The sequence below is a fragment of the Lepisosteus oculatus genome, chromosome 3 (assembly GCF_040954835.1).
Source record: "Lepisosteus oculatus isolate fLepOcu1 chromosome 3, fLepOcu1.hap2, whole genome shotgun sequence".
Lineage (NCBI taxonomy): Eukaryota > Metazoa > Chordata > Actinopteri > Semionotiformes > Lepisosteidae > Lepisosteus > Lepisosteus oculatus.
The window spans coordinates 15,144,878-15,160,639 of record NC_090698.1 but is presented as its reverse complement, the minus strand read 5'-3'; the positions used below and the strand labels follow the sequence as shown (position 1 = coordinate 15,160,639).

The 15,762-nt window shown below is 42.6% G+C and overlaps 1 protein-coding gene across 3 annotated transcripts in view; it reads right to left on the bottom strand.

Annotated features, from left to right (window-relative positions):
- myo5b (myosin VB) overlaps window positions 1-15,762 on the bottom strand; it is a 115,931-nt gene that overhangs the window by 68,440 nt on the left and 31,729 nt on the right. For all 3 annotated transcript variants that reach the window (XM_069186910.1, XM_069186909.1, XM_069186911.1), the window contains 2 exons: window positions 1,437-1,547; window positions 652-823 (listed from right to left, as the gene is read on the bottom strand). In XM_069186910.1, coding sequence (XP_069043011.1) covers window positions 652-823; window positions 1,437-1,547 — 283 coding nt within the window. The remainder of the gene's footprint in view (window positions 1-651; window positions 824-1,436; window positions 1,548-15,762) is intronic.

Sequence of the window (15,762 nt, the reverse complement as noted above, 5' to 3'; positions counted from 1 at the left end):
ATTTGCAAGGCCTGTTTTATTTAACTGCACTGACTCGCTGCTCACATAGTGTTTTCGCACTATTTCATGCCTGGTGAATTACAGAAACTACTAAGGAGGGATTGGAAAGGCTGCTCTGCTTTCATTTCCACTTTTCTATGTTATGTGCTAGTCATGCCTTCTGGGCCAGTCATACCCAGGTGCGACGTGTCAGATCCACTGCGGTGAGGAAAAGGTAAATCTCTGTGCAAGGAACCACAATTAACTCAAGGGAAGACATTAAACAGGTGAGGGAGGGTCAAATAGCTGCATAGAAAAAATATCTTTTGTAACAGAAAATTCCCACCAAATATTTTAAAGGAATGATTCCACAACAGCTATTCCTTAACCTCGCTTACTGATTTTCTAAAAAGGTGGTCACCCTTAACCTTCTGTGCTCGATAAGGTATTGCAATGAAGTCTACTGATTGACCAGCTAGACAGCCATGCCTTTGTGATGTATTGTTAGGGCAGTGAAGCGATCAACAGGAAAGCAAGGGCCTGAGAAAACAGTGCGAAGTGTGACTGTGCAGGACTGTAAATGGAAAGGGCTCAAAGCACTGTGGGTGTTTGGAACAGACCAGTGAAGTGCGTCTCGTTCGGGAGAAGCCGTAACTAACAGGGGTCACTCACCGCAGTAGGTGTAGATATGGTTGGACTCCAGGAAGCGCACCTTCAGGTTGTGCAGGACGGCGGGCTCGTGGAGGTAGCTGAGGGCCGTCAGGTCGTTCTCCCCCACCAGGATGTCTGGGTTTCGCAGGAAAGGCAGCTGGTTGTCCTTGGGGTTGATGGGATACTCCAGCGTCTGAGAAAGAGACAGGAGAAAACCAGGTGTGAAAGACAGCTCCTCACGGCTCAGGTCAGTGGAGGAAAAAAGAAGTGACTTCACTTTCCAACCAATTCCATAACTCATTGCTTTCACGGTTGAAAAATATTTCAGGAAACCTACATATGTCATTTTTCTTTTTCCTCACAAGATAGTCAGGTGTAAGGCTGAAATCTTTGAAACTAACTGAAGGTCTTTTCCGGGAAGCATCAGATTAAAAACTCACTGCTAGACCTCCTCATCCTTCACTGAGGGCTGTGAAGCCCCATTTCTGAAACTCGTTACCTGGTGACCCTTGATGAGACAGACTCGGAGCCCTCAGGTCAGCCTGCTGCGTCATGCGCAGTCATGGGAGTAATTTCCTCTTTAATGAAAGTGACGGGGTTCATTAAGCGCACAAGTCAGAGAAGGCTGTGCCACAATGAGCACTGCCCATCGTGAGGACAGGAAGGGGGCACTTGTGTTCGGATTGTTCTGTCAGTGAAATACGGGCCACATTCTTTTCACCATATACTAAAAACCATGCACTTTTCCCTATTTCAGTGTAGAATTTACTGTGTTCCCGTTCAGAAACATTACTGATGCACACTACCGTTTCGTCTTCGAGTTTGAGATGCATGACCCGGTCCCCCTCCTTGTAGTCTTTGGTGATTTCAGCTGGCTTCCAGACATCTTCAGGATCTGGAATCCACACTCTGGTGTACTGAAAAACAAGGCAAACCAAAGCTTGCAGTTAGGCCCCTACAGACAAGTACAGCTAGAAAAAGAGAATTTGCAACCAACACAGAACATTTCATTTTCCCTCATATTAAAAGGATCTCTGTAACACAATGTGCAAGTTTCTTTTCTGCACTTCCTTATTATTATTACGTACACTTATATAGCGCATTTATGGACACTCCATTCAAAGCACTTTACAGGTAAAGGGGACTCCCCTCCACTGCCACCAATGTGCAGCCCCACCTGGATGATGTGATGTGACGGTAGCCATAGTGCGCCAGAACACTCACCACACATCAGCTACCAGTGGGGAGGAGAACAGAGTGATGAAGCCAGTTCATAGATGGGGATGATTAGGAGGCCATGATTGGCCAGAACGCCAGGGTAACACCCCTACTCTTTTCGAGAAACGCCCTGGGATTTTTAATGACTAGATAGAGTCAGGACCTCAGGAGGACGGCTCCTTTTTACAGTATAGTGTCCCCGTCACTATATTGGGACCCACGCAGACCACAGGGTGAGCTCCCCCTGCTGACTCCACTAATATCCCAGGAGGTCTCCCATCCAGGTACTGCCCAGGCTCACACCTGCTGAGCTTCAGTGGGTTGCCAGATGTGAGTTACAGGAAGCATGGCTGCTGCCTTCTGAACTATAAACTTTCTGGCAAATGTAACAGTAGCTGTAAAAAAGGCTTAAAAAACAATGAGAACCTGAAACTTGCAACACAAATTTCACAAACCTACAATTCTCTTCTATAACCTCACAGAATAATAGAGTAGATAATTTACAGGCCCTTTGCTCTTCTGTTTAGTGTCTGTACCACTTTTCCAGACAGCAAGTTTCACATGGGATGCTGATTGCGTGAGATTTACAAAGTGAGTATGTGCATCACACGAGTCACTACACACCCCAATCCATGAGTGAGGAAGGTCATGTGTGTGGAGGGATGTTTCGAAATGTGAGACAGTCATGTCACTGATCACCACTAGACGTTCTTCTGTGTGAAGCCAAAGACCTAACACAATAGATCAATACCTTACTGAAGCAATTCTAAAGGTTTATTCTTCATTTTAGAGGAAATAAAATCTGTTCTAATCTATTCAAGAAGTCACAAGAGGAAAGTCCGCAAGGTTCCAAAGTGTGTGAAGATTTTGCTAAGAGTGTGACATGGCTGTGTAAAATTGCAACATCAACTAGTCCTGAAGATAGTTGTTTTACTTGAATTTATGACCAATACCTCTGCTTTCAAGCATTTGGCTTCCTCAATACATTAATTTAATTTTATAAACAATTATGATTTTCGACTGCGTTACTTGACCACACCACATGCTGGACTGACAGCTGGGGCCAATGAACACAGTGATAATGCCAAGGCCTTTATTTAAAAGTGATGTCAAATGACATAAAGAAGGAAACAGTGCTCTTTCATGCTTGAGAGCAGAAACTATTATTCAATTAACTGTTCTAATTCTGTAAACACAATACAGATAATTGAAATGGGGCTATGAGCCAACAGGGGCTCTATAATACTGGGAGCAGATAATGCTAATCTGAATGATATACAGCCGTGAGGAGCTCTTATACTGTAGATGGTTAAAGACAATAAACTGACTTCCCCAAAGCTGCAAAGCTCAGTTCCAGGCTTCTAAGTGAAAAACTAAAAATTAACAGGAGCTGCACTGAAAGCTACTGAGCTGTGACAAAATAACACACATTGCTTTATAGGATACTGGAGGGGTCCGGTGATATTTGCATTGAAGATTATTAATAAACCTGCTCCAGGATGGACAATCAGGAAACTACACACAGACCCTGAAGCATTATTCTGTCGACTAGTTTTACTGGGAAACAGTGAGAATGACTGACAGCTTGCAATTTCTGATTTCCATAAAAAGTATCACTTAACATTCTGTCTATTTCTTGCATTCAACCCACCTGGAGTCCTGGAGCAGGCAATATCACACATAGAAGAACATTTTAAATATTGCTCTGTAAAGTCATATAACAGTAACATTTCAAGATTCATTGTAGGGTAAAGCTGATTCTAGTTAAGATGTTAACAAGAACATAAAACATGAAATAATTTGGAGTACACCTGTGTATTGGCTTCCTAGCTCCAAATGTAGAACACAGCTATTATTTTTCTGAATAATATTATTGTTTCGTTATTAACAAGGGAGGTGAATGGGGGAAATACAAGACTCCTCTGTTGAATTTTAATCAGGGATCTTTCTCTATACTGTTGTGCCACATGCGAAATTGGAGAAGAACTGCATGAACCTGGGTTTCCACACATCATAGACCTGTCGTCCCCAATAGTGGGCTTCTGGGCCAAATCTGGCTCTCACTAGTCATTTTGAAGGGATATAATAAGTGAGGAGACCCCCAAAACACAGAAGGTGGAAAAGCAAATGTGAACTCCAAAACACAGCATAACCATCTAGGAAGCACCTTTGGAGAGTTCTGAATCTTGCTAAATATGTTGAACATACTTAACACATTGAGTAAAACATTCATATCCACATTGGGAATGGTTAATTTAAAACTTCACACTCTTGGAAAGAACACTTCAGGCTGAAAAGTATTTAAGTGCAAAATTATGAACCTCAACTACCACAAATGAAAAGTGCCATACCAAAGGGATTCACATAGGGCAACCAAAGCAGAAAACTAGGAAGTGAAAAGCAGGAAAAATGAGAACAGCATAAAACCACACGATTAACGGACAGTGACTTGACCGGGCTAAAATAATTGAACCTCCCTTCTCTGGAACTTGGGGAGAATTAACTGGGATTTTCCCCTGAGGGAAATAGTGAAATTTCACAGCAGGAGCAACACCACAACCAGGAAAATGAAATGGAAGGGGATGCAAGAGGAAAAGCAGGACATAATGAACGATTTATTAAGCTATAATCAGACTTTCATTTGCCGAGACCCCCAGGAAAAGATTGGACAGGCTCAGATCAATAAGGGACAAACAGCCAGAGAGCCAGTGTGGGCCAAATGGGTCTCCATTCATTCAGAAGCTTTCTTGTTCACCAAGGACAGCATCTGCCACAAACACAATCGCCCACACAAGCAGTCTCATGTATCACTCATCACCCAGCAACACTGAATCTTGCAGCACAGTTCTGCTGCAGAATCAGGAGCATCCGTAGTGTAAAAAGGCAATTTCATGAGGCTGTTCTGTCAAGCAAAACTCACAAACAAGCAAAACAATAGAGCTGCCGGAAGATCAATTCACATTCACCAGGCACCACCAAGGAGACGGCCTCAGATCAGCCCTCCTATTAAAACAGTCTAATGGGCTCCTGAAGGGCTCAGCCTGCACAGGCTCAAACTCTGCCTTCGGCCTCTTGACCTGTACGGAATACAAATGCTTCTGCACTGTATGTATCCCTCTGAATGGAAAGATGGAAAGACTTCAGGAAGGTGCAAATGAAAAACAACGCGGACATTTGAAGCAGTACCTCCCTGACAATGGGCACCACCCCTCCCACAACATTGCATGTACCAAGATACAGGAATTCAGTGCGGGACTCGAACCTATTCTGTAAGACACAAAAGGACGCTAGCAGTGCTGTCTGGGTGTCCTGCACAGCGACGTGTGACACGGGCATGTGGGTGGTTTGCTGGACACTGTGAGAGCCAGTGAAGACAAGCGTGAGGCTGCAGCAGGAACCAGCAAGACAAGCCCCACATGTCAAGCACTCTGGACAGTGTCAAAAAGTCTGTCCTGAAACAGCGGCTCATGGGGTTTTTTTCAGGTCGAGGGGTCCCTTTTGATGGTGTGCAATAAGTGATTCGGTGTCTAGTTCTACCCTTGGTCCCCAATGGGGAAGCCTGTACGCTTTTACCACGAGTTCAGAATGGTTAGAAAGGAACCACTTCTGCAGCTGGCGCTAATTGTGCTGTGAGGCACTGTAGAGCTTGCGTTGCATCAAGAGATGAATGGCTCTCATGCTTGGGTGTGCTGGAGCAGCATGTCTACAGGCCCTCTTTGTCCACCTACAGGTGCAGAGGGTTTGTGCCAGAAAGCAGAGTGCTTATTAAACCAGTTAGCACATGCAGGTTGGGTAGCTGTACAATAAAGAATTGCAGTTTTTTTTTAGGGCTTGTATGAAGCCCAGAACTTACTGTAACAAGAAGATAGGCTGTTTTACTGGTGTCCGTTCCACTTTGAGTAGGTGTTTAGTCACAGGTGTGATATCTCTGTGCGGGGCTAAAACTTTGAAGGGGATCCTTACAGAAGCATTTACAGATGCAACCACCTGCTCTGCAATTTTCTGCAAAGGAAGGTGACGTCCGTCATCTGTGCCAGGATAAGAGCTCTTGATTCACCTGCTTAAATCCTGTCAACTTAACTTTCCCCACAGTCAAGCAGGAAAAAATAAAACATGGCACACATCACCAGAAGCAGAATATCTTATCGGCCACCTGCGATGGGATTTTATTGTGCATATTAAATATATCCATTCAGAGATTGCCGCTGCCTGAATAAATTCAGTATGAATTGATTTCAGAACACGTTTAAGGAACCGATACCGGTACGTCCCTACATCCTTCTGCAGCTTGTACTGTGTTTTCCACGAGCCCAGATCATAAAACAGTGTTCCATTTAATTTACGGTGAGATATAGGCAGTTCCTTCTTTTCAGTGGAAGCATTTTTCCAAAGGACCTTGCAAAAACATGTAACTGCAAACAGTATCAAAACAGTACGAGCATATTAATATTAATCCATATTTTACTCTCCAAGGCTGAACATTCCCAACAGCATTGAAGGTGAGGGCACATGCAGACATAATAGAAGCTCAGACTAAATAGAGGGATTCAACTTTAATACACACACACTTTGTCGCTTTACCCATAAAAATGCAGGGCTGTTTTTTTATTGTTATTGTTGTGGCTTTTCCAATTCAGGAAACCATTTTCACTTCTATTTTGCCTGGATGCGAGGAAAGCTGCTGACTTATCATTTAAATGTAGATTTTTTTTTTATTGTGTTGCTGGAATGGATTTCATTGACCCATAAAACACAAGCCTGCCTGCTTCAGCCAATGGCTGCCTTCTTCTAAAGCAATGGTGAGGGTCCCAGACTCCAATCCCAGTGAGGCACAGTTTGAGCAAGGAACACTGGCCGAATTGCTCCAGCAAAACAGCTGTATGAATGGGTGCAGGTGTACGTCACTTCAGATATAAGTGCCTAAAAAAAACAATAAAGCACATGAATCCCTGCTTCTTGTACAGGTGGCACAGTCCCAGGAAGGAAGGGGAGGTATAACAAAGTTAAATGACTCCCTAAACATAAATATGTCCGTTGTCATGTTTTGTAAATACAGATGAAGCAGCACCGTAGAACAGTGGTAAAGCAAACCTCAATGATAGCAACGTATACAAAAATCTGAACATCAATGACCTTACTGCAATGCAGTAAGATTCAGTGGAATAGTATCTCTTGTACTTTTATTACTGCTAGTAGTAGTTGGGCCTAATGGAACCACTAACGTGGGTCATAATAAACCAAAGAACTGGTAACAGTGGTGCCAATAAGTCACCAAGAACAGCAAACATTCATTCACATGGAGGAGCATTAAAGACTGATGCAAAGCACGTGAATCGAATTAGCTGGGGTCACTTTGTGAATTATGTGCTGTAAGTAAATTCCTAAGGCAAAGGACTGCATAAGACAGATTTTCAGGAAAAGTCTCCCTCTCCCAGTAAATTTACACCAGACCTAATCATCCTCACTCATTTCCGATCAAAACTCTACTGACTCCGTCCGTGAGGATCTCCAGATCTCTGTCAGAGAAGAGCTGATTGAGGACAGAGTTGCAGTTTGCCAGGTTAAGAGCTGGATCACAGCAGTCGTCTCGTCAGATTAACCGTCTGAATGAATGAGGATGCACTGCTGGAGCAGGTACAGATCTCAGCTGAAAGGGGGCTGCTTCCACAATAAGCCTCCCTCAAGCTACCATCGTTTAGAGGAAAGATCATTTTTGGTAATTCACTCTTACCAACAGCTTAACAAAAGAAACATGAGCTGGGATTGTCTCCCTACCAATCACTGGGTTCATCACGCTTGCTTCCCCATCAGAAAACAGCGTACCGCACACATTCATCGCTGAGCAAGTCTCATCTACAGTCCTCATAGCAGACAGCTGGCAGTTTAGGGAAGGACAACCTCCACACCCCATCCCCGGCAGCCTGGTGGTGAAAATCGTCTGATAGCTTTAACGTTTATGACAATTTCCTCTTCACTCATCTCAAACGGTTATTTCAGACCAAGGGAATGGTTCAGCAGACAGTCTTTTTAAAACACAGTCTTTTGAAGCCCTAGTATAACAGGTTGGAAGGCTTGCAGAAGCTGAGCAAAGACTGGTGACAAACCACTGCTGTCAGGAGCACAGCCAGCTGTGACTCACCTGTCTGCTGGACTAAAGAGAGTGTTGTCAGCTCATTTGTTCCTTGGGCAAAAGAAGGACCGAGTTTGTGTGTCAGCATGGCCACTGACTCCTCGAGGCAAAAGTTCTTCACTTGCAAATTCTAGAATTATAAGTCAAATAAATAAGAGGCGAAAACCAAAAAAATAAAAAAAGCAGAATTAATTTTCCAAAACTGCATGTTTGAGAACATTCGGATTGAAACCCAGATTCCTGACGTGTACGTAAAACATTTTTTAATGGATTCATGCACTCGCTGGCCGCAATATTAACAACTACAGCCTTGTGTGCAGGCAGTGTGAGACTTCCACCCTTCCCAAAGTGAGAACAGAGAAACGTTATCGGTTGAGGAGAAAGACCCAGTCAGAGTGTACGCTGTACACAGGATGTGGAGAGTTCACTGGGGCCTCCTTATCTTCAAGATAGAGATGCATGCCATCTTAGACTAATATACCCAAATAGTCTTCTGTTCTTATTTCTTCTGTGTGTGCACAGTATTACAGCATCAGCAAAATCTGGCCCATATAATTTGGTACAATCAATCTCAAATGAACCCACAAAGCTTAAATCAGCAAGTGTTTGATAATGTTACTATGCACAAATAGCCTTCTGTAGCTACCCTTTAAATAGTACAGTTTCTGACACTCTAACACTGTACATTAAAAAGCTGAATCCAATACAAATAACTTTTTTAATGAAATTGACCGACTTTAGAGGATGTTTCCATTCCTAAAAAAGTGAATGACAATTACTGCAGCAGATTAAAATTTTGCCATGCAAATAATTTGAATTTACCCTGAAAATACTGTCTTCAGATTTGTATGTGTATTTATATTGACTTTTTTGTTTTAATCTAAACGGCACTCGATTTATTTCCTTTATTATTATCTTCCTCAGCTGCATGCAAAGTGTACGGATTTCATCAACAATATTCTAGTGAGAGAACACACAATGGAAAATAAGAAGGAACATCAGGGATATCTTAACGTAAAAAGGAAAATTTGTCTAAACTGCCTGCAGGGTGGAAGGTTGTGTGCACCAAGATGGGCAGGTGGTAATATTTCAAGGTAGTGTACGGAACTGAATGGGTAGAAGAGTAACCCACTTTCTGACAATGGGGAGTTACATCAGCTCTATGGCGTTTCTGGGCTTGTGGTGTGGTATTCAGGACTTGCAGAGGTTCAGTGGTGCTCAGCACAGACAGTAGGGAAAGCCTGGACACACCTCAGCTACAGTATGTCCCCCACATCTGAAAGGAGAGGACCCCTGACATTCCTCAGTCTGTTCACTGTTCACAGATGCACTGGTGTGGTCATGACCTGCCAGGAAACATTCATGAATTCTGATTTTTTTTTTTGTGGAAATTTCAGCTAAGCCCTGACATTGATTTATTTTCTCTAGTGCCACACAGGTTTCTGCAGTATTTCACTCTATTACGAAGTGATTAGACCTCAGACCTTGATGTTTTGTGATCTTGTGGGAAGGCAAGTGTGTGCAAGGCACAAGGTAGTCATTCGACCTCATGTTTGTTTCCAAACACTGTTCCTCATAGCAACAGCCAAACAAGAGAGGAAGTCAAATGCAGGGGTCATAAAGTTTGGGCTCCTGACTACAACAGTGAACCGTTACCTTCCTACACACCCACACATATTCAGAAACAGTTCCCAGTTTTCTCTTCCGTCTCTCTACAGCTGTGGAAATCAGAATTTCCCAGCCCAAATCAGAATTTGCAAGTCCTTTAAAAGCAGTCCTTTGTTTGGCAAGAAAATGTGAGAATCTCAGGTTTGGACCCGCTGGAAATTAAGGTATAACTGAGAAGGAATGGCCCTTAATTAAAATGTCACAGCAAGTTGTTCAGAACTATTTAACAAGCCAAACTAAGATATTTTCTTTCTCTTTACACAGAAAAGAAGCAGGAATTGAGGTGCTGAAACACTGCTCAGTCTTGCCCACTGATACCCGTGGAGTTACACAGAGGTGATTTAAAACACAGGGGATACGATATTGCACATTGCAAGCTCATAACTCATGTTACAAAGCTTAAAATCTCCTCTTTGTGGATTCTCTGCTACAAACATTAAATATTAGTACAATATTGTTCCTGCCGAAATATACTTCTAGCAGTTTGTGCTTATCAATAAAAACAGTTTCTCTCATGGGTCATGCTCTCTGATCATAACAGTGCACAGCGACTGGCTAAGCACAATATCCTGTACTGCACATTAAAGCAAATGAATATTGCACCAAGATCACATATACTGTACTTCTCCACTGTGACCAAGGTGAAAGCTGGTGTTTGTGTTTAGAATGCTTAATAGATAAGACATCTATTAATTCAAAGTCCTCTTATCTCTACACAACGTGCTTGAACTTTGCACACAGGCTTGAGCAAGTAAAGTCACTTTATATCACAAAGAAAAGCCTGATGGAAAAGGTTTTTCTTCTTGTTAAACTGTGCCCTCCTTCCAGGGCTGACAAAGGAAGACATGTGGAAACCCACTGACCCTTCTCCATTGTGCTCTGATCCCGGTGTCTCTGTGTGGACTGCTTTCTTATTTCCCCCTAAAGTTGTTACTGCGTCGCACTGAACATGCCTTAGCTCCCACAGAATGTTCAAATATGTGCACATGCCTAATTTATCACCATTCACAAAAAGTGTCATAAATGTCTTTTTTTATTTGGAATGCTTTTCATTCTAGTTTATCTCCCATACATCAGATGCTGCACATCAGACAGTCGATCCAATGCTTCACTTGTCTTATGTGATAATCGGGGAAACTACTGAGACCCACTAAACTGCAGTTCATAAATCTATTTCAGGATTTCTGAACTACAGAGAGTCTTACATACTGTACCATGCTGTAGGTTGTTTACCTTAGTAAAGTGCCTCTTTGTGTAGGCAGGCATACTCGACATTATCGCATTAAGAAAAGAAATGTGAAGGTAACAATAATGTCTTTCAGCTTATAATTTTTTTCTGTTAAAAAGAATGAGCGGCCTTTTATTCCTGTGTTAAATTAACTGTATAGATTGTATGTGTTTGTACTAAGTGCTTATCAATTCTTCAGCTTGGAAGAAATTAGGTTGAATACCAGGGATATCACTGTGACAAACCCTGGTCTTTTAATGCATGTTGCTATGTTTCTGAATCAGAAACCAGTCCTGTAGACTCACAAGTTCTTTGCTGCTGAAAGAGTTGTCCTAGTAAAAGGCTCACCAAGACAGTTCAAGGAAGCGGACACCCAGTTTCTGCACATTCATGTTTGGCATCAAAACATTTTTTCAAATAAGGATCTCCACTTCGTAATGGCATTAGAGAGGCATAAAAAGCCAAGTACATATGGAAATGCGATCTGTATTCCAAGAAGTTCAATGACAGCATGGCCTCGCTCCTCATGATTTGTCTCTGGTCCTGTTATCGAAACTATGACATCAGAGAATGCTTTGAATATGCATTCTTTCATTCCCTTCAGCTCAGTGTTATCTGATGGCAGGAACAGCAGAATCTAGGATACTCCCTTCTTCTGAATCTCGTGTTTCCTTCCAGAAAAAGGCCTTGCACTCCCCATTACTGTATGCAGGCGTCCTATGTGGCAGCTTCCGTGCTGCGGCTTCAGGTGAACCAGGTGGTTGTCTCAGGGGTCTGTGACTGGCCACGATGTACAGTAACTGAATCCCAAACTCCCCTGCAATCCGGTTGGATAACTCCTCTAGTTTCTTGGCCACACCAAGGACCACGAGGAACCAGCGTGTGGTCTATATTCCACTGGACACACCAGCCACTGTAGCGCTTAGGCCCTGGGCATAAGACTTCCCCCTACAGCAAGAACAACCCAATGTTTTGAAACAACCCAGCTTTGAAACACACCCACTTCTGTGGCTTCCCATGTAGACATCCAAATGGTCTTCAACAGGCATTGCTTCTCTGTTTCCACACAAAGAAAAACCAAGTGACTAACATGACATGGCATCACCTCAACAACGCCGCACTCCTCCGCTTTTAATACATTTGTAATTGAAATTGTGGCCGGCAGAACATGCATTCTGATTTGGTTTCATAAGCTACTTCAAGCCAGATTGCTTTTCCTTTTCTAAATGCATGTAGAGCGTTATGTATTGTAAGTAAAACGAGCCGAGTACACTCTACTCTCTCCCCTCAACTTCTAACGCCCACTCCCTGACAACATATTCGTGCCGTGCTTAACAGTGACTCAGTGTTTGCCATATCTAAGAATGCACTGGAAACGGTTTCAGGAGTACAAAACACTGTACAGGGTAAAGAGCTGCCAGAAAACCCGTCAGCTGGGTGGATGAGGAAAGACATTTCTGCTCTCAAAATCCCATGAAACTCCTTGCTGGTCAGTACTGAACCCGTTCTGCTGATCTACTAGATCTTGCAAGTTCGCTGGTTTGATTTCAGCCCTTAAAATTAAAGCACAAATGTGACAGCCCTCCATCACATCCCTTAGTCTCCAAACAGAAGGGAAGCCTGAGATTTATTCTTTAACAGCTGAGCACTGGAGGCAGGCGGTGACATTAATGAACAGAGCGCCTGAACATCAGCCGCTCATCGTGTTCCAAAGGGCTCAGCTTGTTCTTGTTTTAGAGTTGAGTGCCGAACAGATCACACAGCACAGAGGTGTGAGTCACGGCACAGTGGCTAGAAAGCTTTAGCACTCTTTAAGGTCTGTATTTGTTTATAGTCACTACCTGGCAACACAATCCCATGGCCTTTAATACCTCATCAGCATGGGACTGGACAAAGGCTTTTAGAAGTTACAAGATCTGCCTATCAGATTTCTATCCTGTACGGATTTCTATCCTGTAGAATTTTATTACCACAAAGTTTAGCTGTAATTAACATTCCTATACCCTCACAAGTGATAAAGGTGGGACTTACTGATCTATCATAGCCTGCTTGGTTCAATTTTCCAATTTAAGTATCAAGCCTCTGTTACATTGATAAGCAACATCCCTCATTTCCTTTATTATAAAAAATCTTGTGCTCATAGCAAATACCTACTTTAACTATAGGCGTTTGTGAAATATCATGTCGAGCAAAGGTACAGCTGTTTTGATACCATAGTTTAGAAACAACATCCAACTCATATGATAAAGTAACTGGGGAAACATGAATCTGAGTTAAAGAAAAAGATGGTTTGTTATTACACAAAAACATAGACTTGGCCCACAGTTATTAAGTCAGCAGAAGATACTGATTGCTACTGAATTTTATCACTCTCTCCCAGGTGATTTACAACCCAAGGAATGTGGGATAAAATATCAAAACTGTCTACACAGCAGATGAGGAGGAGCATCAGATAGTTACCACTTTAGCAACTGAATTAAGGCCAGACTGTGCAAGCCCGGAGTGGAATTAAGCCAGGCCACTGGGGTTAACACTCCAGCTCTTACAAACACAGCCCTGTTTGTAAGACAGCTGCTGGGAGAATTATGTTGGACACAAAATCCAATAACAAAAATAAGCATGCTTAAAGTAAAACAGGAAAAAAAAGACACGACTACACTAACCATCAAAACCACTCGCATACCAATCATATGGGATATATTTTTACTTCCCTACACTTTCACGTTTTAATAATCCCCCCCACACACACACAAACAGTATTACAAGGCATTTTCGTACATGTACGCTTTCTTTTCAAGTTGAGAACAATAAGGCATGACAAACAGATCTGTTGTCATTCCGACATTGAAGGCAAACAAGATCAAACAGGAAGCAAAAAAGAGGCTGGTTTGGGTAACGGTAGAAGACTGTGTTTTTATTCTGACCGTTTTCTTGGCATCATCGTGCAAGAATTTCCCCATTAAACAGCCAGTGTGGACACCTGCAGCCCCGCACCCGGAGGGAAACCAGACAGAAAGGTCACATAGGAGGGCGAAGGGAACTGCGTGGAGACGAAATGTGGCTTGTTCAACGTGTTGAACCATAATCAGCAAATCAATATCACTCACGCTAAAGCAACATTAAAAGTTTGATCAAAAGAATACCTCCTAATTATTTGGCTGAGTCCCCAAAGCATCTCTGTGAAGAGTCCTTTCAATTTGGAGGACTGACATAATGAGGCCACAGTGCACATGTACTGTATCTACTGTCTAATTACAACAGAGGCAGAAAAGGCCCTTAAGTATTCCCTTCCCCAACAGTAAACAACAGAGACAATATAAAAATGCCACAGCACTATGACTTACTTCAATGTAAAGCTAAAGGGATAGAGATGAGACCTGAAAATGTCAAACAGTAATGCCTGCAGTTTGTTTTTGTCAAATGGTTCTTGTTTAACAAACTTACTGTAATGTGAGACAACTACTTCTTTACAAATTTCATGCGTATTTATGTTATTTCAGAACACAATAACGTACCGTCTTGCTATTGGACAGTAGTAGAAGTCAGGCTTTGGATTGGGGATCAGAAGGTTGCAGGTTCAAATCCCAAAGGAATGCTGGTGTTACAGCCTTCAGCGAGGTGCTTTGCTTACGTTGCTTTGGTATATAAATGGGTCTCCAGGTCGCAGTGGGAACAGAGTACTTGCTCTCTGTTGACTTACCTATGAAACTAAATAAAGGAATAAATCATTTGTCATCACGCCAAAGGAGGTCACGGTCAGGGTCAAGGTGAAAACAATGGGATGCAGGGAAGGAAAATTCTCGACCTCATTATCAGTGGAGCACGTGATCTCCAATCCTATGAAAACCTAAACACTATTAAACCTTCTGAATTGATCATCCTAAAATAATAGAAGGATCCTGTGACACAATGTACCTGATGTTTTAAGCTGAAATGATACGTGTGAAGATGCAGTCAAATGTGTTTCTCTTGCTACTGACTTTCGCCGCCTTCCCTCCATTAGCTCATCAGTTTACACAGCGCCAGAGCCTGTGAGCCTTTTTTAACAGTTACCTGAGACAGAGGCACCGAATAATAGCGGACTGCTATGGAAACACAAAGAGTAGTGGCTTTTTGTCACTATTCATTTAAGTATCAGTATTGCTGCACCACACAAAAACTTGTTTCTGCCTTCTTGCCTTCTAATGGGCTACCAGTCATTTGCAGGTACTCTAAAGAGAATCTCTTCAATCCATCTCAACTCTTCACTCAAAAGAAAAGGTTGTATGAACAGCTACCAAGTAGAAATATAATAAAATATCCCCGCACAAATCACACATCTACCTCCAAATCCCTCAGGGGCATGACTCACCCAAACACAAACACAAAACTCATTACTATTGTGCACTTGGTGCACACAATACCTGAGTTCTATTGGTTTGCGCTAGCTGCTGTGCTACCTTACTGACCTCCTGCAAGTCAGAACTGAGTGCTGTCTCTGGGGCCACTGCATCTTTCTCCTGTCACTTACAAAAGGTAAATGACAACAACAGGAAAATATGATTACTGGGATAGAAACATAAGAACAGTTCCATCCAAATGAGAGGAAGCCATTTCCCCCATCTAGCCTGTTTGGTAGTTAGCATCTAACTGATGCAAGGACCTCATCCAGCCAGAAAAAAGACAGGGAATCGACTTAAAAAAGCAGCCATGCCACACTATTTGAGTCACAAGTAATAGTACCCCTGTAGCAACACATTACTTGGCATTTGGCAAGAAACCAGCTGGTCACACTGCCACAAATGATAGCAGATATCCTAGCAATGGGAGCCCACTTGCAGGTGAGGGTTAATACAAGAATTAACTTACTCCCATGGTGAGGTCTGCATGGCACAGCGAAATCCAGAAC